A 25,212-nucleotide genomic window follows, 5' to 3' on the forward strand; every position below is an offset into this window, starting at 1 on the left:
TTTACGACCCTCACAAAGCATTTCTGGTTCTGGTTTTTGTTTAGGTTTGTAGTGGCTTTGCTTGAGTCCGAAGGCTTCTGGATTGACCCAGAATCTTGCTTTATTCTTCTTGTTGCCTGGTCTGTGGGGCTTCTCTTGTAAAACCTTATCTACAAAATCCGTAACAGGGATCTTTTGATTCTGCTGAATCAACTCTAACTTCAGTCCTTGTGTCCTGAAATGAGACTGTCTCCTCTTCATGTGACCCCCAGTTTCTACCACTGACTTCACTGGGCTAAATCAGGACATGCTTGCCTGGCATTCACAACAGAGAAAAATCTATGACACTTATGCCATTTGCCTGGCATGAAGCTGTTCCTGAAAGATGAACTTATTGTGCATTGATCAGCTTTCCCTTCCCCAGTCTACCTTTCTTTAAGGCAGGGTTGAAGTGCTATATATCATATATCATATATCATATATCATATATCATATATCATATATCATATATCATATATATATCTATATATCTATATCATATATATATCATATATATAATATATATATATATATTTTAGAGAGAGAAAGAGAGAGAGAGAGAGAGAGAGAAGCAGGGGAAGGGCAGGGAGAGAGGGGGACAGGATCCGAAGCAGGCTCTGTGTTGACAGCAGAAAGCCCAATGTGGGACTCTAACTCATGAGCTGTGAGATCATGACCTGAGCTGAAGTCAGATGCTTAACCAGCTGAGCCACCCAGGCTCCCCCACACATATATTTTTTAAAGCCATTTCATTTGTCAAATTCTGTGTTAGAGTTATGCCCATATGTTAAAATGTCTTTGTGATGTCACCAGTATCACCATTCGTACTATTGACACTTACCTCTGTGATTGAAATCTGCTTGATAAATTAATAATGTTTAAAAGATGAGCAATTTCGTTTTCTAGTGCCAGAAGGGATCTTCAGGGAATCTGAGAATTGGGAGAAAGGTAGGAAGGGCACCACGGACTTCCTTCCATTCAGGAAAGGCATATCCTTAAAGTCTCAGACCAGGACTGATCAGTTGATTTCTTCAGACTGAAAGCTCTGTCTTTGATGAGCTAAAGCTCCCTTGTGCACCCTAACAATTCAGTTATTTTAAGTAGGCATGGATTCATTTGACTGATGTTTTCTGCTATTGGAGAAAACTTTTTTTTTTTTATTAAGAAGCATTTTCCCACAAGCAAGTTGATGTCAAGTAGGCTCGGATATATTTGGAATCCGCGAGTGTGAAAAGCAGGACAAACCACCTGCTTGTTTTGATGCCAAGATGAACTCTAGTTTTCTTCCAGCCGGGCCTGCACTGGCCTTTGATACAAGACTACCTGCCTTTGCCCGCAGACTCAGCCTTTTAGGGGTTCAGGAAAGTGAGTATCTCATTGAGACTTTGAGAGACGTTATTTTTCCAGATCTGTGATGCATTCAAGGCAGCCAGGCTTTTAGGAAGGACTCCTTTTGGTCCTCCCAGCACTTCCTCCCCCACCCCCCGCCCCCACCTCACCCTGGCCCCAACTCTTTTTGTGGAAAGGCAGAATTAAAACTTTGCTAGAGAAGAAAGCGATCTAATATGTGCTGAAGAGTATTTATGACCTCCAGTACACTCTATCTTTCAGAACAACAATAAAAGCATAGGAAGACCCAAATCCTGCCAGGGTTTTAAAAATTACATTTCATTCATACCCAGGTATAACCTCCCATCATAAATCCTGAAAAATGTGGAGGAAGACACTGACAGGCCATTCTAGTGCATAATGAGGGTTGCAGATTTCAGTGCCCGGGACTGATGTTTATGTATGTGATTACTTGGAAGAGGTTTTATTTAATGCACCAGGTCTTTAAATTGGCTCTGTTTTAAATATAATCATAGGAGCTACATTTTATTGTATGCATGCCAGGCAGTTTATAAAGGGTAATTCTAATCCCCCCAATTCTATAAGGTAAGTTTTATTCTTCCTGCTTTACCTGTGGGGAGACGAACGCTTAGAAACTTTAAGACCTCGCTCAAGGTCATAGCCAGTAAGTAGCTTGCCACCTTGGACCGTTCAGCTGCAGAGCCCATATTCTTTCTTCTACATGTTTTTTTCCTTATACCTTCGGCTCATCTTTGGCGAGGATTTTCTGATTTTTCAAGCACCTGTTTGTTTTGCCTTTTTGTATTTGCGGGTGTTTGTGTTTACCCGGGCCTGTGGAGTAACATATGGAGCTAAAAGAATCTTCTCCCATCTTCCAATATTATAGTTCTATGAACCACAGAACCTCACTGAAATCCTATTGAATCTGATTCAAAATGGAACGAGAGAAATGATAGAAAAAGTAGAGCTGATAAATTTATTGAAACTCACTCTTTTTTAAATAAACACTGTCGGGCTCGTATGCTAGATTGGTGGTTAATTTTGTGCCGATTACTATTCTGAATGATTTCAATGATTGCTGCTGCTCTATTAAAAATCCCCCTTTACAGTCGAAGACCTAACAAAGAAGAAACCATGATGTCTTTGTTGTGTTCCTGGGCAGTGTGTATAAAGGCATAATCCCAGGTGGGATAGTTCTGTGTACACACGACCACTATGTGAGACCAACTTTGCCATCAGACCCACTTTGTCCACACGCTTTCTAAACCAACATCAGCATTTATGAGCAGCTCTTCAAATCTCTTTTTCACGTGCATAGCATTTCAGCTCAGTTTGGCTGAAACACTGCGTGGAATGTTCCTTCATACTCATTTCCCTAAAGCAGGAAGGCAATTGGCAAGTGGCAAGTCATTTTTCTGTCAAACATACGACTGTTCCAGTTACAGTATAGAAGACACAGATGGCTTGTTTACCAGTGGCCTTGGGCCATGGCCCAGGCACCCATCAAGCAGGAGACAGAGCTAGAAACATAAAATCTTTTATACCCCTGTAAAAATCTGTATGCTTTGACACCAACCTTCAAGCAAGTGGCGATCCATAACCCAGCAAGAGATTATGGCACCACCAGCCTCTGGCGACTTGCCCACGGTGTTTCCCTCTTCTGTCCTCACAGACTTCTTCATCCGGATTCTGGCCTCAGGCTCACATGTTGGGCCTGCGGGAAACCGTCTGGTCTGCCCATGCTGCACTGAGCCCTGAGCCAGTGCGGACTGGGGTTCCCACAAGCTTCAGCCCAACCCAAGTCCTAGGCCAGCTCTGACACCTCCTAGCCGTGTGACCTTGGGCTCAGCTTCCTTCCTGGTAAAGGAGGATCCTCGCTCTGCGTGCCGATCTCCCGTGGTTGATGGGGTCAGAGGTGGGGGAGCATTAGAGCTTCGCACCCACATGAGCTCATTTCAGATGTGCCCCAAAGCCCTTGGCCTCTTTGCACAAACTTCCCTTTGCCTCTTAAATGAGACTTTGTCCTCTGATCTTGACCTCAAGGTGACAAGGGCATCTTTAATTTGGACTCGCCATCCTGCAGGGATGTGCTGGTATGACACGCCCACCTCTGAGTGCCACAGCCCCAGGACAAGCACCGATACCCTGTCCGGGGACATCTGCTCCTCTCTTTTTTTGAGACGTAGCTGGAAACCCCCCTCCACGGAGCCGTGCCTGACTTCATTGCAAACGTGCGCCTGGCACAGTCCCCTCTGGGCTCCTCGCCGACCTGGGCACCGACACAGGCTGCCCTCACCTGCCTGGATCACTCGTTGTCCTCACGGCTTCTCAGTCCTGAATTTAGGGGCTTCTGTTCCTTTTCAGGCCCCCCGATACTTTATTCCTTATAAGACTATCGCAGTGCGGACTAAATACTTACTTTGTAATCATGGTTTAATGTCTGTCACCTCTTTTTACTGCCAGTGCCACGGACTGTGTGTGTGTGTCCCCCTAAAATCCACGTGCCAAAGCCCTGACTCCTAATGTGACAGTGGAGGTGGAGCCTTTGGGAAGTGATGGGTTTAGATGAGGTCATGAGGGTAGCGTCCCCCACCCCCATGGGATTAATGTCTTTATGGAGAAGAGGAAGAGACCAGAGCTCTCTTTCCACCATGTAAGGCTTAGCAAGACCACATCTGTGAGTCCGGAGGAAGGCCGTCGCCAGAACCTGACCTTGCTGGCACCCTCATCTCAGACTTCCAGCCCCGCCCCCCTCCAGAACTGGGAGAAATAAATATTCGTTGTTGAAGTCACCCAGTCTACGGTGATTTGTTATAAGCAGCCCACACTGCCAAAGTCTGACAGGGATCCTGCCTTTTTCCTCATGTCTGTGTCCCCAGGACCCAGCACAGTGCCCGGTGCAGGGTATTCGCTCCATAAATAGCTGACACGTGAACTTGGTAGTGTCCTGCCTCTCATCTGTCCCTGTCACGCTCGCCTTCCGCTGTCCCTTATCCCTTGCACTTCCTCAGGTATTTAGTATTTTCACTTACATTTCTGCACAAGGCACAGTCTCCTACATGTTTGGTTCATTTACAGAAGTCGATGCACAGGTACTCTTTTCCATCAAACCTGCCGAAACTTGAACATCTAAATTAGCGTATCAGCCTCGAGAGGCTGTGAACTCCCCGCAGCCGTGCACAGGGCGTGTAAAATATTCTCTCTGGGAGTTATCTTCAGTGTTCGAGGCATACGTTTTTGTTAACTCTCTCAATCGCGAGATATCTTTACCCATAGAGAGGTAATTTTGAGGGTGTCAGAAAAGCACAAACTCATTCCAGTTTAAGCTCGGAGAGTAAGCCAGGGGCTCAAGCTTGAAAATACCATTTAGGGTAAAAACGTGGCATGAGGTAAGACTGTTAGGTTGTGGAATGAGCACCAGTGACCTAGGTCTATTCTTAACCCTTCCTTGCTAATCAGCCTTCTGTCTTGGCCTCATTACTTGACCTCTTTTGAATTCAGTTGTGTCCTCTGTAGATTGAGGGGTTGGACTGTATATCTGTGGTGATTTTCCTGTTCTGAAATCGTATGGTGTGTGTGTGTGTGTGTGTGTGTGTGTGTGTGTGCGCGCGCGTGCTCGCGTGTGTGTGTAATGGGGTGTGACCCATACTGTTGGCCCTGATAACAAAGCCAAAGAGAAATTCCAGACTTAGAGCAATGGCAGTTTGGTCGGACTGAAGCCCTTTGTCAAAGACAGCACTCTATTTGATTGATGTTCTCTGTGTTTGTTAAGTGAAACAGTGCGTCAAAACTTTTCCAGTCCAGAAATAATTTGAAAATGCTGAGGTTTTTATGGCACACTGGTAAACTGGTGAGGATGGGGGGGGGGGGGGTAGCTATATGAGGTATGATGAAAACACTTGTTATATTTTCTTTTTAATTGTATAATTGTTAGAAAAATAAGATACAAAATATTAGGGAAGATCTTACATTTGGAAATCATGGGAAGCTTACAAAGAGAAACATTTCGAATTTGTCCCTGAGAGTGACGAGCCTTTTACAAGACTTCATCCAATTCCCCGTTATAGGCTTTTTGATGAAAATTTCTTCAACTCCTTGAGAATTACCACTGACAAGAAACTTTATTTACATAAAGAGGTGATTTTTATTTTTTTAAAAAAATTTTAATGTTTATTTATTTTTGAGAGAGAGAGAGAGAGAGAGAGCGAGTTGGGGAGGGGCAGAGAGAGAGGGAGACACAGAATCCGAAACAGGCTCCAAGCTCTGAGCTGTCAGCACCAGAGCGGGGCTCGAACCCAGGAACCACGAGATCATGACCGGAACTGAAGTCAGATGCCTGAACAACTGAGCCACCCAGGTGTCCTAAGAGGTGATTTTTAAAATGTAAAACCACTTTAAGAGCTGTGTTAATCCCCTATTGCTGCCGTGATAATTTGCCACAAATTTAGTAGCTTAACACAACACAAATTCATGATCTTACAGTTCATCTGGAATGGGTTCTAATGGGCTCAAATCAAGGTGTTGGCAGGGTGGCATTCCTTCTGAAGATGCTGGGGAAGGTCTATTCCCTGCCTTTTCCAGCTTCTAGAGGCCGCCTACATTCCTTGACTCGTGGCCTCTCCACCTGTCTTCAAAGCACATTCCACCAACCTCTAATCATCATGCCTGCTTCGACTCTGGCCCTCCTGACTCTTATGATTATATTGGGCCCACCCAGATCATCAGGGATAAGCTTCTCACCTCAGGATCCCTAACTTGATCACATCTGCAAAGTCCCTTTTGCCGTGTAAAGTCACGTATCCACACATTCCAGGGATTAGGATGTGGATAACCTTGTGGTGGGGGCGGGGGAAGGCCTTATTCAGCCTACCACACTACCCTTCACAAAATTTGCATCAATTGAAGTTTTATCTAAGGAATCAAGCAGAGCTTCCTTTTCGATAGTTGACAAATACAACATTGGCATTTTTTGCAATAATGAGAATGGATTTCTAACCCAAGCTAACTCTTTGTATCAAGTATTTCAAAATAATGATGACTGCAGAAGGCTCGTGCCCTCACAGCGTACCGTTCTGTGGCTGATCAGGACCCACTAAAATAGAACATCAGCTAGAAACAGACCCGAGGCAGCCAGAGGTTCTGAGTTGCCCCTGGAATCTGGGCCCCACCTAACTTGCCCCCTCCCCCCTCTCCTACCCATTGCAGTGCTGGTTCCTTGGACTCCCAGGATATTAAGTTCTTCCACAGTCTGCAGACCCCTTGCCCTTGGGTGAGGTGGGGGGAGTGACGTTCAGTCAGAGGTCCCGTCTAGCTGGTGAGTGCCAGATGTTGTTAGAGAGCTCAGACCCTGCTCTGCCTCGGCCATCCCTGGGTGGCCTCAGACTGCCCAGCCTGAGCTGCCCTTGGAGCCAGAAGGCTCAATACCTCAAAGCACGCTGTGGTCCCCAGCCTGGAGTCTCTGAGCAAGGCAGGGAGGCAGGCAGCTGTGGTCAAGTCCAGGATCCCATGCTGATTAGCCGTGCAGCATCGTGCATGGTCGCCTTCACCTTCCTGAGCCTCGGCTTCCTTTGCTGTAAAGTGGAGGTAACAGGGTGGTTGTCATAGGAACTCAACAGGGTGAGGTCTGGAGGATACTTAGCACGGTGCTTAGATCGGAGTTGGTGCTAACCATCGGTGACGATAATGCAGATGCTGATTGATTCAGCCTCGTTTTGTTTCTCTCTTAAATTGGCTACATCCTACTTGTCTTCCACCATAGTTATCAAGAGTGCTTTGTGCAGTAAGCATGTAATGGGAAGTGTCCGTTCTCGTGGTGGCCACGTCTTACAGAAGAAAACTTAACCTGGCAGCTCGTTCGAGCCTTGCCCTGTGCAGGGCTTGGGGCTGCTGTGTTAATGGGGGTGTTAGAGTTACACAGGTAGGATCAGTTGACTATAGTAATTACTTTGGGAGGAAAAATCTAATGGGACGAAACAGAAACCTAGGTGATTCTATCTCTCTTTGACACGCCATGCCTACCTGGATGAGGTCATATATGATTATGATGAATCCCTGAGCTAATTTGGCAATAAATTCGTATTTATATTTAGGTTGTTATTTTAGCAGTAGTGTACTGATCATTTGATCCCGAAGGTAATTTCCTTCTACAAATGTGCCCTTGACATCCTAAAATGTATATTCAGATTTAATGAAGAAAAAAAAAAAGAGAGAGAGAGAGATGCACTATAAAACAAAACAGTGCTTTTGAGCCTGAAATACAAAGAGGGGAGCGTTAATTTTCTTTTAAAATTCATTAGAAATGGAAACCACTTTCTAAATTGTACTTGATGGCAGTTTCATTTGAATATGTTTTTCAGTGTCTGGAATGCTCATTTTTTATCACTTAGCATCAAGAAAGTATTTTCAGGATGTTTCTGCTTTTGTTAACTGGTTGGATAAACACTTAAGATTTTTTTCTGAGAGGCATTTTTATCGATGTATTCCAGTATTGATAGTTAATAAAGCCATTTGTTTTAATTCAGTGGAAAATAATTCCATTAAGGCTTAAATAAAGCTGTGCAAGCAATTTTCCTCCATTACAGTGTCTTTGGGGCCGCGTTAATTATAATAAATGGAGCTATTGGAGACGTTTACTCAGCACACAAACTCCTCATTGTTAACCACGGCTGGTGTGTGCTAACAGCTGCCTCTCAGAGAAACGTAACCCATAGTTAATGGTGGAAAGTGTGGCATTAACATAATTTTTTGGCAAGGACAAAGCTAAGTTGCAGTGTTGCCTTTAACAGTGACTCCTTCATTAACAGTGTCTTATCAGAGGCCCAGACTCCGGGGCGGGGGTGGGGGGGGGGAGATGATTGTGTTGTAGGTAACCAGAACCCCGTGTGAAATGGCTGTTTCTAAATAAAACAGGAAAGGATTTCAGTTGCTTATGAGTGTGATTTTTTAAAGGGGGCTGAAGAAAGACTCTGAAAAGCATTGCTGGTGTTTGATCAAAATTGATGGAGTGTACAGGCGGCTCTTTTGACATTGAACTGATGCATATTACGGTTTCCATAAGAGGGATTAGAATTAAAGCGTTTTTATTCTTCAGGGACCCATTCAGACAAAAATAGATTTGCTAATGCGAGACTTAGGAGTCCAGAATAACTTCTGTGCCGGGAAGTTTCTGTAAATGCATTTGCACATCGCTAAAGGTGTTTTTGTCAAACTATTGGGGAGAATTTTTTGTATCTTTTTGAAGACTGATCAAAGACAGGATCAGAAAGTAATAGAAACTGTCAAATAATGATCACATATTAATATTCATCCTTAAACCTGACCCCTGACCTCAGGATTCTCTTGGATTTCCTCAATAATAAATACAATTATCAAATTGATTATAGATGATAAAATCAGATAATATAAGCTGAGGAAGCTACCATTCGTTAAGCACTTACTATCTATATGGCAGGCAGTGGGCTCAATGCTTTATATATGTCTTGTTCCTTCTCATAAGAATCCTGTCGCTGCTACTGTTAATATCCTCATCTTGCAAATGAGGCCATTAAGCCTCATGGAAATTAAGTGCTGATTCCAAGGCCATTCAATGAGTATAAGATAGGACTGAGATTTGAACCCAGGTCTTTTGTTCTGCCGCCTGTCGTATTCCCTCTATCACCCCCGGGCTACCCTTGTCACCAGTGACAGTCAGTGCTATAAGCCATATCTCCCCGAATCCATTCAGTGATGACCCTGGGGCTCCTTTCCACCCTCTCTCTCTCTCACACACATAAGAGTGACTGTTGCTGTTTATAATACATGGCTCATTCTGTTCAATAGTCCTTCACATCAGTGCTTCTAGCAGTTTCTGCTCTATCAGCTGTGTTCACAGTCTCTGTTGGATTCACTTGGGTGCCGCATCGAGCCTCTCTGCTGACCAGGTTCGCTCACCTCCTCTCCACTCCAGGCCCACAGCCTGCCAAGACAGGCACCTCACTGGGCTGGGACCAGGCTGTGAGTCTGCCACAGATTTTCTGGAAGCTTCCTCCTTTCAGATCCTTGTGGTCCCTTAAAGCGTTTGTAGGGATCGCCTATGAGTGTCTCCAGGACTGATAGAATACCCTCTGGTTGTTTAAGTCGAGTAGGATCTGGAGAAACCCTGGGGATGGAGGTTTATGCTTTTACTTCCCCTTTTACCTTGAAGCAAGAGGTTCACCGGGACAACATGTGCTAAGCATTGCTTGCAGGAACAATATGTCAAACTAGAAGCTCTGAAAATTATTTTTGGAAAAACTTTGTGAAGACCCACAAAATTGGGCAACCCATGTGGCTTAGGGGGTCAGCTCTCCCCTGCCCAGTGGTGCCTATGCCAGTCCTCAGGCAGCCTGTAAGCTGGCCCTCTTCAGGTTTGTTATGTACCCCAACGGGGAGCTGCCCGGTGGTCTTCTGGAGTCTGGGAGTCCTTCTGTGACCATCAGCTCTCTACCAACATTCCCCTTTGACGTGATACCCACGTTGCACAGTCTCTCACCAGAGATGATGGGAGTGACCCATGATTCACATCAGCCTGGATTTGGTCTGTTATTTTGTTTATTTCTGGAAAATGCGATTCAGCCTGAATTCTGCAGTCCATTAATTGTTTTTTGTAACTCAGTGATTCTCAACCCTGGCGAAGCATTAGGATGCCCTGAAGAACTTTAGGAAATACTAAAAGCTAAATGACTTGTCCCCAAATTAAATTGGATGAGCTAGGGTTGGGGCTTGGCATCCACATTCTCAAAAAGCATCGCAGGCAAGTGGACTGTGCAGTGAGGGGTCGAAAACTAGTGAGACAGAGGATGGAGAGACGTTGGAGGAGGGATTTTCGCTACTACGAGGACCCCTGGTCATACAATTAGTATTGTTAGCAGTGCAACGAGTATTGCCAACAAACATACTAGGCACTTACTGTGTGCGGGGAGTGTTCTAGGCATTTTTTTATAGAATGAAATTACCTTTGCATACTCCTTATAATAACTTAGGAGCTTGTTTCACTTTTACAGATGTGTATATGGAAGACTTTGAGGAGACAAAGCAATTTATTCAGAGCTGAATGATGCTTCTTGGGGATATTCTCTATTAAAAAGTGAGACGAAACCTTTTTGCGTAGGTATACATTGTATCTGGTTGTTCACATCATTTCCCTTATCATGGGAGACTTGGATGGCTCTTGTATGGTCAACGTGCCTTGGCTCTGCCACCGGAGACTGGCTATGAGATAGTAATCGGTTGAGAACCTTCGGATTCCAGGTCACATCTCCTGGCCTCCTGATTTTTCGTACTAGACATCACACGAGTGTCCTGAAATGCATCTTTGCTGCAAATAGCTTGTATGATAGCAGAGATAGGTAGACTTTACCAGCATACTGCCCTGCAAAGACCCCAGTCATACACATACTCTGTAGTAAGTATGCAGACTGTAACTCCCAAGTACTTGGACTTAACACCTCTGCACCTTTGCACGCGATCTCTCATGTTATATTTGCCACCTCCTGGGGAGGTGTCCAATATGAAGGGCTAGATGGCTAGGGTGAGATTGAGGACATGGTATAATTTCGCTGGTTGCAAAGTCTGAGATCACTTGCTTTCTAGTCAGGGCATTTTAAAAACCATTAAACCATGAGTGTTTTGTTGGTGTTGGTTTTGATGTATAGTTCTCTAGGTTTTAATCCTTGTACAGAACTATGTAAGCATGACCTCCATCAGGCGATAGACCAGCCACATGGAGTTAGAAGGCCTGGAGTGTTGCTGCAAATAGTCCCTACCGTGTCCTCTCCGTACCTCAGCAGCCTGGACAAGCTTGACTTTCTGTAAGAGTTTTAGCTCGATGCCAGCCTGAGCTAGCAATTTCTTGGCAGTTTGGAGACAGGCCTTTCTGAAAAATTTGACCAGTGATAGGAGTGGAAACATGTGGGGTGTGCCTTTCCTTTTTTTCTACATTGACTGAGTATCGTAACCCTCGATCCTCAAAGAAAAGACTTAAGACAGGAGGCTGGAGTCCAAGCTCTAAAGACGTGAGTTGCTTTCTGGAAAGAAATGAGATGATATGCCCTTATAGGCCTCCATAAATAAGAGATACTGCCTCATAGGGTGCTGCAGCCTGGGATCAGAAAATGGGGGTTCCCAGGGCAGGTGGAAGTGGGTGGCAAGGGAGACCTTGTCCTCTCTCCTGGCTCTAGATCATTCATCAGCCCTCCTCTGCCTTTTCCTTCTGAATTTGCAGCTTGAGCTCCAAGCCCAAAGGCCTGGAGGGCTTTAGTCTGATTTCCTTCCCCACCTGGCACCCTCTACTGAGTCCCCCACGAGGCAGAGTGACCAGAAGTTCCTCCGGTGCCTGGGAGCCCATTCAGAGAGGCTTACTTTGATAACAGGGCTCCTCCTTTGATCTCCACAGCCAATAAGTTACCAACATCAGGTTTGAAGATTCTGACAGTTTTGTTTACCTTGTGCTATGAAAGCATAAGGTCATAGGATGGAAAGTCCTACCTATATATCTGATAAAAATATGGTTATGCCCTAGGAGAATAAAAACTTGCTGTCTCTTGGGGCACCTGGGTGGCGCAGTCGGTTAAGCGTCCGACTTCAGCCAGGTCACGATCTCGCGGTCCGTGAGTTCGAGCCCCGCGTCAGGCTCTGGGCTGATGGCTCAGAGCCTGGAGCCTGTTTCCGATTCTGTGTCTCCCTCTCTCTCTGCCCCTCCCCCGTTCATGCTCTGTCTCTCTCTGTCCCAAAAATAAATAAACGTTGAAAAAAAAAATAAAAAAAAAAAAACTTGCTGTCTCCAAGTAAGGAAATGTGTGTAGCTTTTCTTTGCCCTTTCCGTACCTCTGCTACAAGCCCAAACCTTTACAGCCTCTGTGTTCTAATAAACCTACCAACAATGGGCACTCAGGGATCTGCTGATGGAGAGAACAACAGGGTCCGGGGCACGCATGTCAACACTGGTCAGCCCTGTTCCTTCCTCTGTGCAGAAGGAAAGAAGTGAAGTCTTCTATAAGGGAGCCAAGGAGAAGGGGAGACAGGAAGGAAGAATGGGAGAAGGAAGAAAGGAAGGATATTTGAGCTAAGTCTCAATGATGGTGGTGGGGAAGAGCGTTTTCTGGCAGAGGAAAGAACTGGCTGTAAAGGTCCCTAGCTGCCGACAGGTTGGTGTGTTTTGGGGCAGAGAGAAGGCTGTTGTGGCTGGCGATGGGTGTGGTTGGAGGGCAGGGCCTGGCTCCTGTTGAAGTATAGACCATGGTAAAGAGTGGATTATTTCATTCTTAGAGAAAACAGGTTTTAAGCAGAGGGCTAACAAGGCCTAATTGATAAGGTTAGAAGAGCCCTCTGGTTGCCATCTGGGTAGAGGAGAAAATTTGTAAGCAGTGAAAAGATGTAAGAGTTCTCCCAAATGGCCCAGAGGGGCCAGTGGGAAGTGATCAAAACATTACATTGAGTCATGTTTCGAAGGCTGAGCCAATGGGACTGGGGAGTGGGTTGGTACAGATTGGGTAAGGGGTAGAGATGGATCAAGGATGACTCTTGGGCTTTGGAGCCCATAGGGGAAGGGTGTGTTGTATAACCAGATACAGAAGATAGGGAGGCAGCAACTTGGCGGGGGGGGGGGGGGGGGGTGAAATTGCAGCAAATAAAAGAGTTCTGTTTGGACTGGCAAAGTGCGAGGTGCCTATAGATGTCTAAGCCCGGGTGCTAAGGAGTGAGTCAGTGGGTAGCCGAGTCCGGGGGTTTGAGGGAACAGTCGGCATTCAAGTCATCCATTTGTAGGAACTTTGTTTCTTTTGGAAACTTCTCCTGTTTCAAAACCATTGGTTGTTTGAGCTATCTTTGAACCCTGGGATTGATACCTGGACGACATGCAGACGTTTGTTGGGATTTCTCACATCCGTCCTGGGAAGACACATTCACATGAGGAGGTGACGAGAAGCTTCTGCAGCTATACCGACTGCATTATGTTGGAATAGCTCTGAATATTTCTCTAGACTTAGGCAGTCATTTTTCTGAATTCTTTCAAGCAGATCCTCTTTATTAAGTCAGATAGAGATCTCACTTCCTAGTTCTGTGTGTTCCCCATGGAATGCAGCACAATAATTAAGATCAAACAAATCATTAATCATATTCACATTTCAAAGATTCCTGAAAATAACCCAACATGAACACGCCAGGTGTTTGTGCTTGCACGTCTTGTACATGAAAATCGGGCCCCGTTGTCCTTTTACTGTGTACAACTAGCCAGTTACAGTACAGTCACTGTGGACATCAAGTGGGTGACAGATCAAAAGACTACAGAGCAAAAGGGACGGCTGATACCCCAGTATGGAAGAAGGAAAAAAACCCTATAGGTCCAAACCCACTTATTTGCTATTTTTGGATAAGTTTTCCCATTTGAACTGTCTCTGTCTTAAGTTCTACTTCTCCTTTTTTTTTTTTAATTTTTTTTTTCAACGTTTATTTATTTTTTTGGGACAGAGAGAGACAGAGCATGAACGGGGGAGGGGCAGAGAGAGAGGGAGACACAGAATCGGAAACAGGCTCCAGGCTCTGAGCCATCAGCCCAGAGCCTGACACGGGGCTCGAACTCACGGACCGCGAGATCGTGACCTGGCTGAAGTCGGACATTTAACCGACTGCGCCACCCAGGCGCCCCTCCTTTTTTTAAAAAGTGTATTCATTCATTCACTCATTCATTCATTCATTCATTCATTCATTCATTCATTCTCTACACCGAATGTGGGGCTCGATCTCTTGACCCCGAGATCAAGAGTCACATGCCCTTCTGACTGAGCCGGCCAGGCGCCCCTTACTTCTCCTTTTTATTCCAATTTCCTAAGTCACTTTTGCATTCTTCTAAAAAAAAATCAGCTTTCATCTACTCCAACTGGGACACTTACTTTTTCCTTAAGCTACTATTCTCTCTAGATATCCTTGTGTTTCCAATATTTTTTAAAATTTTGTTGTGTTAGAAAGGCTGACTGTCTTCACTTTTTGTGAAGGTGATTTCCCCTGACTGACAAGCATTATCTCCTTGGAGGGGAGCCTTTGAATACACTGAGCACATCATAGGCTACCCCACAGGCTCAGATGTGTTGCTGGGTTGGTGTCTGGGGTACACGGTCAGTGCCCAGAGTATGTTGCTGGTGCTTGGGCTCTGCAAAAGCTGGTAGGTAGGTTTTTCAGACAGATGAGCAACAGATCCCCAAGCACCCTCTGGAAGAAACGATCTTTTGTCTTTCCTGCAGTGTCACAGGGTGTGACCCTGAGCAAATCTCTGGATTTCTCTGGGCTTCTGTTCCCTCCTCTGTAAGTGGGAATCAGTATAACCCACCTCCGAAATTTGAATTAAGTGAATAGGTGGGAAGCACTTAGCAGGTACCTGCTGCATAAAGAGAACTCTGGGACCTTTAGTTCCCACCCTAACCAGTCTGAATCTATATTCATCAGGAAACGATAATCATGTACTCTGAAAAGTGGCTGTTTGTCAAGACAGATCAAGCTTCTGAAGCAAGCTAGACTGAAAAGATGAAGGGAAATTGACCATCAAGATGAAGTAGAGAAACAGTGCAGTGGTTCTCAAAGTATGGTTCCAGGCCCTGCAGCATCAGCATCACTTGAGAGCTTGTGCAATGCAGATTCTCAGAGCCACTGAATCAGAACCTCTGGGAGGGGACACAGGCAATCTGTGTTTTAATAAGCTCTACAGGCAATTCTGATGCACACCGAGGTTTGAGAACCACTGGTCTAAAGCAAACTCAACAGATACGGGGTGAGGAATTGTGGTGCGTGTTTCTGTGTGTGTGTGTGTGTGTGTGTGTGTGTACCAATGTATGTACAATGTTTGTAACTGCTGAAAGTGTAATTAAGCATGGTAATGTCAACAAAATCCCACCAAATGGGCAACTAATGACCTATTTTTCTCTGGTAGAGTTGTCTAAATAGACATATATCTGGAATGTTTGTTTTCAATGACTGTGCACTAAATTCGCTTTGGTTTTAAAACTACTGATTCATCAACTTTCTTCTTTTTTTTTCCCCCTAGGAAATTCCACTTACTTGGATGATCATGGGCCACCTCCTAGTAAGGTAAGGTCTTTGCTTATGGTTATACATCCCATTTCTCTTTTCTCAGTTCCTACAGCCTCCAACAACCCTAACCAGAGCCCTCCTGGCCATGAATTGTTTGCAAGAAAATAGTAGATGACAGATGTGAAGTTAATCTTTGATTTACAGTGAGGACAAAAAGGAAGCATATGAAGAGCGCCAAAATGGCGAGGGAGGAAGGGCCATTATTTTATCAACACCTGTAACTGTGCCAGGCTCTAGAGCCTTTGACTTCAGATCTTTGGCGGCTTCTCCTGTTTGCTGCCCTGTTTGCCTCTGCATCCGTACTGGCCCGTGATCTGATGCCCACAGCCTGGCCTTCCCTTGCCTTTGGGCCTAGGGGCTACACTCATTTCTGCCCCTTTTCTCCCTGGACTGCCTTAGTTGGGCTGCTCCATCAAAGGCTCAACCCCTTAGAACTGGCCTTCTCTTTCAGTGCCCTCTCAAGGCTGCCCTGGCCTGACATGCGTGCCCACTTTTGTTTTCCTATATTAAGGGTCAGAATAGTCTGGTGACATGTTAGTGTAGTTCTCCGCCACTATTTACTTTCTTGTACTCGATGAACACTAAATGTCAAGATACCAGAAAACGGGAAAAATAAAGATAGTCTTTGACCACTTAAGATGATAATCTGCAAAGCACAGTTTCAAGTACGTAGTAAGAGGATAATCATCCCCTAACCTTCGAGGCTGGAAATTTAGCCCCAGGTCAGCTTTTGAGCTTGTGGGATTTGAAAAAGAACCCTATTATTTTTAAGACCACGGGTTTTGGAACAGGGATCGCTGGATTCATCGCTGGCTTTGCCACTTTCAGTGTGCGACATCGGACAAATTACTTGGAGCCTCGGTTTTCTGATGTGCAAAGTGGGATTAACAATACTACCCACGGTAGAGGACATCTAAAAGGATCAAATGAGCTGATATAGGACATTCAGCACCTGGCCTGCGCTAAGCATTAAAATAAAGAGTGGCTGTTGTTAACTAGACTGGAGCCACATTAAGGTTATTGATGAATGGTACAGTAGTATTTATCACAGTTGTGACTGGCTCTACCACTTGGTCCCCTGCATATATATTGTCTGTGACACGGCACCATTGGGAATACAAATATGAAACAAGACAAGAGCAGCAGAACACAATAGCCCAAGCCCTAGAGGAGCGAAAGGATATAGAAGTGAGACACCCTCCGAGGGTAAGAACCAGGATAGCTCATCTCAGTACCCTCACATCCCTGCAGTAGCACGTTGTGACTGTTCATTAAATTTCACTGAATTGGACCAGGGAATCCAGAGCTGGAATCTGAATTAGGTCCTGGCTCCCAGCCCAGGTTCCTTCCACTAGGCCAGTGTTCCCAAACTTTAGCTTGGATCAGGGTTTCCTGGAGGCTTATTGAAACACAACTGCTGGACCCAGACCCCTGAGTGTCTGATTCTGTAGGTCGGGGGTAGGACCTGAGAACTTGCGTTTCGAACAAGCTCCTGGGTGATGCTGATGCTGCCGTTCTTGGGACCGTGTTTGAGAACCACTGCTTTAAAGGCCACAAATATGAAGAAAACAATTTCCCTGGACATTTTCTATGTTGTTTTCACTGCTGATAGCCTAGAAAGAGTAGTATGGCTTATTATATAAAGGCTATTTCTTAATATAATGGTGACTCACTATTATAACTCTACTTATAGTGAAAACAAATTTTCTTTGGTCAGTAACCTGCCTGGGAGGGCAAATAAGTGGAGGTGGGGGAGAAGAATTGCATGGATGGTCTGCTAGGTTCCTGCACCACTAACTACTTCTGTCCCAAGTGGGGCCAGTTGAATTCTCCCTACCTTCTCTGCTCTGCAGGAAAAGGGGTTTGGGGCGGGGCGGGGGGCTCTGTGGGATCCATCAGCTGTTTCTCTCAATGCCATGTTGGGACATTATTTTGGGTTTCAGGATTGATAAATGGGGCTTTACCTAATCAGGAGACCCAGGCCCACTTTATATAAACTTGCCTTCTTGAACTCAATCCTTGGTGACCACCTCATTAGTCTGCTTTGGGGCCTCACTCTTGCTAGGTTGGCCATCCTGCCTGCCTCTTCCCTACTATCTTTGATGCCTGGATTCTACGTCTGCTGGACCCTCTGCCCTTGCCCCTGTGGAGCTTTCCCTGGATCTGCAGTCTCCCACCCCTGCCTTCTGGTCTTCACCCCTCTCCCCACCCCCAGCCCAATCTCCCTGTGACACCCAGAAACCATCAGGTCATATCAGATCATTTGAGACCACTTTCAGAGTAAATCCGGTTTTATAAACTCTATTCCAAGTTTGAAATTGTGACTATAATCTCCTTCAACCAGCAGAAGTTTGTATGAGGCCGATTCTCTTACTATAAATGTATTTTCATTATCCAGGAGTGGAGTGGCAAAAACGCTCTTGACTTTCGAAGCAGTAGCCAAAATAAGGAGAAGAATATAAAAATGAATAAAAATAATGTTGGTATGTTAACATCTTTTCATCCACACTCATTGCTGCTACCAGTGTGGAAATGAATCCCAGGAGTGAGGAGGTCAGACTTCCAGATAAAGGTCCTTCAAGTGTCCCCTGAGGTGGGGCCTTGGTTAGTAAGGGCTTGCAGACCAGGGGTACGGGGACGTGGTGGCATCCAGGTGAGAAGGACTCACACGTGTGTGGCCTCTAGAATGTACCCCCAGCCTGGCAGGGGAGAGCAAAACTGACTGCAGACCCACCATTTTCATATTTGTTTAGCATCCAGAAATAACTTTTTGATGCCAAGATGGAAAGAGCTGTGATCTAGATAAAATAAGATTTTTAAGTCCTGAAAATGTCCTGAGGTTTACGGGCGAGTTCTCATTAGATGAAAAGTTCATCCCCCAAGTTTCACATTCCACAAGTAATAGCCATTTAGGGAATGGGGTGTATACCACACAGCACATGCAGGGCACGGGCGGGTCTCCCTTCTCTCCAGCATGTTCGTAAAAAAGAACCAAATGCCTCCGATTTTTTGTTGTTGTTGTTGTTACTTGTTTTTAAAATCCACTTGAACCTCACAGCTCACCTCAGATTTTAATCTAAGTCATTATTGAAGGCAGATGTTAATCTTTTCTTTTGTTAACCTCTTATGACCACCAAGCAGAACACGTGGCATCAGGTTAGAGCCCAGCGAAGAACGAGCATGTAGATCTCTAATGAGTGAATTGGAAAGATGTTCTCTCTTTTTTTTAATTTTTAAAAGTTTATTTATTTAAATTCAAGTTAGTTAACGTACAGTGTAGTATTGGTTTCAGGAGTAGAGCCCAGGGATTCATCAGTTCCATAGAACACCCAGTGCTCAGCCCAACAAGTGCCCCCCTTAATGCCCATCATCCATTTAGCCCTCCCTCCCCCCACCTCCCCTCAGCAACCCTCAGAAGGATATTCTTGAGAACAAAACAGGCATGCGACAGCCAGGGTAGTGTGATGTCACTTCTTTTAAAATTATATGTCTATGGGGGCACCTGGGTGGCTCTGTGATTTAAGTGCCTGGCTGTTGGTTTCAGCTCAGGTCATGATCTCATGGTTTGTGAGATTGAGCCCCACATCAGGCCTTGCGTTGGCAGCGATGAGCCTGCTTGGGATCCTCTCTCTCTCTCTCTCTGCCCCTCCCCTGCTCGTGCATGCGTACTCTCTCTCTCTCTCTCTTAAATAAACATTTAAAAAGTAAAAAAAAATAATAAACCTGTGTGTATATGACTGTGTGTACGGAGAAAAGTCTGGAAGGGGTAATAGTGTTTTCTCTGGATGGTAAGATTTGAAAAGCATTTTACTCTTTTCTTTATACTTTTCTGTATACTTTTGCATTCATTAAAGTAATGCCTGTTCAATCTAAACATCAGGGGAGAAAGTCCTTAAGTGAGATGAGATTAGGTAGGATTGGACTGAAAAGCCTTTGGTGCTCGGGCCTCTGCAGGGTCGTCTGCAGTTTCATTGACGCCTGAGAGCAGCCTGACCTCTGAAGGTTGACGTCTTCTCCTCCTGTTCCACGCCCTGGACCGTGGGCCCCTGACGCGCAGCGGGCGACAGCAGCAGGAATTCTGGTGGTAGCAAATAGGATGCAGTAATTTCACATATGTTGGGATCTCAAATCTGATAGATAGAAGAGCTGTCCTAAGCGACCCAAGGAAAATAAAACCACTATCCATAGCTGATGTCTGTCATTTCCTATGTGGCAAGCAGTCTGCTAAGCGCTCTGCAAAGTGCAAGTTCAGTCTCCGTAAAACCCTATAAAAGAGGAAGTCGTTTTCTTTAAATTGAAGTATAGTTGACATGCAATATTATATTAGTTCCAGGGGCACAACCTGGTGATTTGAACTTGTATACATTATGCGGTACTCACCATGGTAAGTAGAGTTATCGTCTGGCACTTATATTCCCTATGCCGAATTTTATATACCTGTGACTTATTTAATCTATAGTTGGAAGTTTGAACCTCTTAATCCCCTTCACAGATTTCATCCCTGCCCCCACCCCTTCCCTCTGGCAACCACTGGTTTGTTCCCTTTGGAGTCTATTTTTGTTTTGTTTGTTCACTTGTTTTGTTTTTAGATTATATATATAAGCGTAATTATACAATATCTGTCTTTCCTGCTTGACTTATTTCACTTTGAGTTGGCATAATGTCCAATGGCCTCTCTGTCCATCCATATTGTCGCAAAGGGCAAGATTTCATTCTTTTTTATGGCTGAGTAATATTCCAGCGTGTGTGTGTGTGTGTGTGTGTGTGTGTGTGTGTGTACCCACATATATATTATGTTTACCCATTTATCTATATATGGACACAGGTTGCTTCCATATCCTGGCTATTATAAATAATGCTGCAGTAAACATAGGGGTACATATATCCCTTTGAATTAATGCCTTGGTTTTCTTTGGATAAATACCCAGAACTGGAATTGATGGATCATATGATATTTCTGCTTTTAATTTTTTGAGCAACCTCCATACTCTTTTCCACAGCAGCTGCACCAATTTACATTCCCACCAACAGTGCACAAGGATTCCCTGGTCTTCACATTCTCACCAACACTTGTTATTTCTTGTCTTTATGGTCATTCACACATGAATGGTGTGAGGTGTTATTGTTTTGATTTGCATTTCCCTGATGATTAGTGATACTGAGCATTTTTTTCATGTGTCTGCTGGCCATCTATATGTTTGCCTTGGAAAAAATGTCTATGCAGGTCCTCTGCCCATTTTTAAATTGGTTGCTGTTTTTGTTTTTGTTTTTGTTTTTGTTTTTGTTTTGGTGTTGAGTTGTATGCATTCTTTATATGTTTGGGATATTAAGCCCTTATTAGATATATCATTTGTAAATATCTTCCCCCATTCACTAGGTTGTCTTTTCATTTTGTTGATGATTTCCTTGCAAAAGGTCTTTAGTTTGATGTCCCAATTACTTTTTGATTTTGTTGCCCTTGCCTGAGGAGACAGACCCAAAAAACTATGGCTAATCCTGATGCCCAAGAGTCTATTCCTTATGCCTTATTTGGGGACACTTGTGGTTTCAGGCCTTACATTTAGGTCTTTAATCCATTTTGAGTTTATTTTTGTGTATGGTGTAAGAAAATGGTCTAGTTTCATTCTTTTGCATGTAGCTGTCCACTTTTCCCAACACCATTTATTAAAGAGATATCTTTTCCCCAATGTATATTCTTGCCTCCTATGTTGTAGATGTATTGACCATACAAGGGTGGGTTTATTTCTGAGCTCTCTTTTCTGTTCTGTTAATCTATGTATCTATTTTTGTGCCAGTAGCATACTGTTTTTATTACTATAGTTTTATAAGATAGTTTGCTATCGAGGAGTGTGATGTCTTCACTTTGTTCTTCTTGATCAAGATTGCTTTGGCTGTTCAGGGTCTTTTGTGGTTCTATACAGATTGTAGGACTATTTGTTCTAGGTCTGTGAACAGTGCTGTTGGTATCTTGGTACGGATTGCATCAACTCTGTAGTTTGCTTTGGGTCGTGTGGACATTTTAGCAGTATTAATTCTCCCAATCCATGAGCCTGGTATATTTTCCCTTAAGTTTCATCTTCAGTTTCTTTTATCAGGTGTCTTACATTTTTCAGAGTACAGGTCATTCACCTCCTTGATTAAACTTATATATTGTACTCTTTTGATGTAATTGTAAATGGGATTGTTTCCTTAATTTCTCTTTCTGCTAGTATGTTTTTAGTGTATAGAAACACAACAGCACTCTGTATAGTAATTTTGAATCCTGCAACTTTAATGAATTCATTTATTCATTCTAATAGTGTTTTGGTGGAGTCTTCAGAGTTTTCTGTATATTATTACCATGTCCTCTGCAATTAGTGACAGTTTTACTTCTTCCTTACCAATGTGGATGCCTTTTATTCCTTTTTCTTTGTCTGATTGCTGTGGCTAGGACTTCCAATACTATGTTGAATAAAATTGGTGATAGTAGGCACCCTTGTCTTGTTCCTGATCTTAGAGGAAAAGCATATAGCTTTTCACTGTTGAATATGGTGTTAGCTATGGATTTGTCATACGTGGCATTTATTATGTTGAGGTATGTTCCCTCTTTACCCACTTTGTTGAAAGTTTTTATGATCATATGATTTTTATCTTTCATTTTGTTAATGTGGTATATCACTTTGACTGAGTTGCAGATATTGAACCATATTGGCATGCTTCCAGTAAATCCCACTTTATCATGGTGATCACTTGATCCTTTTAATATATTGTTGAATTCAGGTTGCTAATATTTTGTTGAGAAATTTTGTATCTGTGTTCATCAGGGATATTGGCTTGTAATGCTTTTCTTTTTTCTTTCGTTTTTTTCTTTTCAGTGTCTTTATCTGGCTTTGGTATCAGGGTAATGCTGCTCTATAGAATAAATTTGGAAGCATTCTTTCTTTCTGAATTTTTTTTGAGATAGTTTGAGAAGGATAGGTATTAACTCCTCTTTAAATGTTTGATAGAATTTTCCTGTGAAGCATCTGGTCCTGGACTTTTGTTTTTTGGAAGGTTTTTTTTTTTTATTTCTGGCTCAATTTCATTACTAGTAACTGGTCTATTCAGATGCTCTATTTCTTCCTGATTCAGTCTTGGAAGATTGTATGTTTGAAGAATTTATGTCTTCTTTGAGGTTGTCTAATTTGTTGGCATATAATTTTTTATGATAGTCTCTTATAATCCTTTGTATTTATTATGTTGGTTGTTACTTCTCCTCTTTTTTTTCTGACTTTATTTATTTGAGTTCTCTCTTTTTTCTTCTTGAGTCTGACTAAAGGTTTATCACTTGTGTTTATCTTTTCAAAGAACCAGCTCTTTTGTTTCAGTGATCTTTTGTATTTTTTTTTTTTTTTAGGCTCTATTTCGCTTATTTCATTCTGATCATTATTATTTTCTTCCTTCTACTGACTTTGGGCTCTGCTTGTTCTTCCTTTTCTTATTCCTTTAAGGGTAAGTTTTGATTGTTTATTTGAAATTTTTCTTGTTTCTTGAGTTAGGCCTGTATTGCTATAAACTTCCCTCTTAGAACTATTTTTGCTATGTCCCAAAGATTTTGCAGTGTTTCCATTTTCATTTGTCTCAGGGTATTTTTTGATTTCCAAAAAAGGAAGTAATCTTGTAATCCTTATTTTATAGATAAGGAAAACTAGATCATAGAGAGAGAGGCTGAATAACTTGCCAAAGGTCATGTAGTAAGTATTAGAGTTGGGATCCCAGCCCAAGGCTGTAGTTTTTTCCAGGATTTATTTTAACCATTTCCAGATTACTTATTTAAGTGGAAATGCAATAATTTTTTTTACCTTATTTCTGGAATTTTACTCTTTCATATAAGGTATCTTGTACCTTAACTAGTACAATAAACAAGTTTTAACTCAGTATACCAGAAGAAAAATAGTCATCACTACCATTTGAGTTCTCAGTCCAGTACATTATCAGTTATCAGTCCAGTAAGTTTTTAAATTTCTATCTCGTCTTTTTCCTTCCACTTTTGTATGCATATATACCTTCAGAATTCGTCCATTTACAAACTGCATATAGAGTAAATTTTGGTGTACAAACATCATAAAAGGTGAAAGAACTCTGTTTCGCATTCATGTAGCAAAATGAGATGGTCTAGGTTCTTGTTGCAAAATATTGTCTGACAAAGCCCTTCCTCTTGATGACCTACTGCACGAAAATACTGTATATATAACTATATAAAAATTAATTAATTAATTAATTAAAGTAAATACATATACATTTTGTCCTTAGAAATATATCGATTCCTCGGGAACTATTGAATCTTAGAGAATTAATCCAGGATGTTATCATCTGAAGACTTGGAGTTTGTGGTTTCCCTTTCATAATTAATTTCATTGTCATCATTAGAGTCTTGAGTGCTGCTCTCTAACTCTTAGAGTTCATCCGTGGTTCCTCCAATCTTGTGGAACCTCTCCCTCTGTCAGTCTTCTTCTTTTTGTCATTGTAGACAGGAATAAAACTTCTGAACCCCCCATTCTAATGGAAGTTAAAAGCAAACAACAAAGTATCTCCAGTCTTCTATCTTTTGGAAAGATGATACAATCCTTGGGGCAGCACAATAAAATATAAAGAGCAACGCAAGAGTGACAATGTATTTCTCTAATGGATTACTCCTCTTGGCCTACCCTGTTCAAGAAAATAGCCATTAGGCTCGTGTAGCTATTTAAAAAAAAAATCAACTAAAAATTTTTTTAAAACTTCAGTTTCTCACTTCCACTAACTACATGTCAAATTCTTTAGAACTACATGTAGCTAGTGACTACTGTATTGGGCAGCACAGAATAGAACATTGCAGTAATCCACTAAGCAGCAGTGTAGTTAGAGCCATTCTATCATTATTCCATTTTTCTACTACTTTAGTCTTTTTAAAGCATATTTGGGAATAATTGATGCATAATTGGTAGGTAATTATTCTAGGATGATAAAATAGCAGTGTCTCAAGATAGAGAAAAAAATAATAGCATTCAGCTCCCATGATGGTTCTTAAATTTTTTTAGAGGCTGGTAGACCCTATTATATGGTAATTATATTATATCTATTATTATAATTATGATTATATAATTGTAATAATATGGACCTATTTGACAGTAATTGCAGGGTAGAATGAGTTTTATTCTCTTTATTGAAAAATAAGGTATGTTGTCTTTGGAACATTCTAAGAAAGAATAAATTCAAGAAATATCAATACATACAAATAGTTAGGACTACTCAAAAAAAGCTGCAAGCCGAAAAAACTAAAATTGGGTGCAGTGAACCTTGATGGGGCATACAGGGTTAAGATATATTACCGATGCCTGCGTATGTATGTAAAAGTGTTTTGATATACAAGATAATATTTATATATTATTTTTATATAATCATGTGCTAGCTAGTGTTAGTATTCAAAATTCTATTTTAAAATGGGTTCATTAGAAGGGTTTTATAATTTATTATGCTGAGCAAACATCTTCAAATGAAAGAGAAGTAGTGATCTTAATTGACATGACATTTGTATAATACGTGTGTCCAGCAGTGAACTATTGCTCAATAAAGGTTAGTCCTTGTTACCTCCCAGCCTAGCCCAGAAGCTAATTTTCCCTTAGTGTCAATTAATTATTGAGTGCCTTCTTTATACGAAGGATCAGGAAGACACAAAAAATTGTTGAAGATAATCTCTGCCATCTAGTACCTTACAATCTAGTTGCATCTCAAGGCTTCCAAGGATCA

General features: G+C 42.7%; 1 protein-coding gene across 4 annotated transcripts in view; it reads left to right on the top strand.

Annotated features, from left to right (window-relative positions):
• Nucleotides 1–25,212, top strand: part of UST (uronyl 2-sulfotransferase) — a 316,130-nt gene that overhangs the window by 103,675 nt on the left and 187,243 nt on the right. For all 4 annotated transcript variants that reach the window (XM_045499977.1, XM_045499974.1, XM_045499975.1 and 1 more), the window contains exon 2: nucleotides 15,419–15,462. In XM_045499977.1, the coding sequence (XP_045355933.1) occupies nucleotides 15,419–15,462 (44 nt within the window). The remainder of the gene's footprint in view (nucleotides 1–15,418; nucleotides 15,463–25,212) is intronic.

The sequence above is a fragment of the Leopardus geoffroyi genome, chromosome B2, assembly GCF_018350155.1.
Source record: "Leopardus geoffroyi isolate Oge1 chromosome B2, O.geoffroyi_Oge1_pat1.0, whole genome shotgun sequence".
NCBI lineage: Eukaryota > Metazoa > Chordata > Mammalia > Carnivora > Felidae > Leopardus > Leopardus geoffroyi.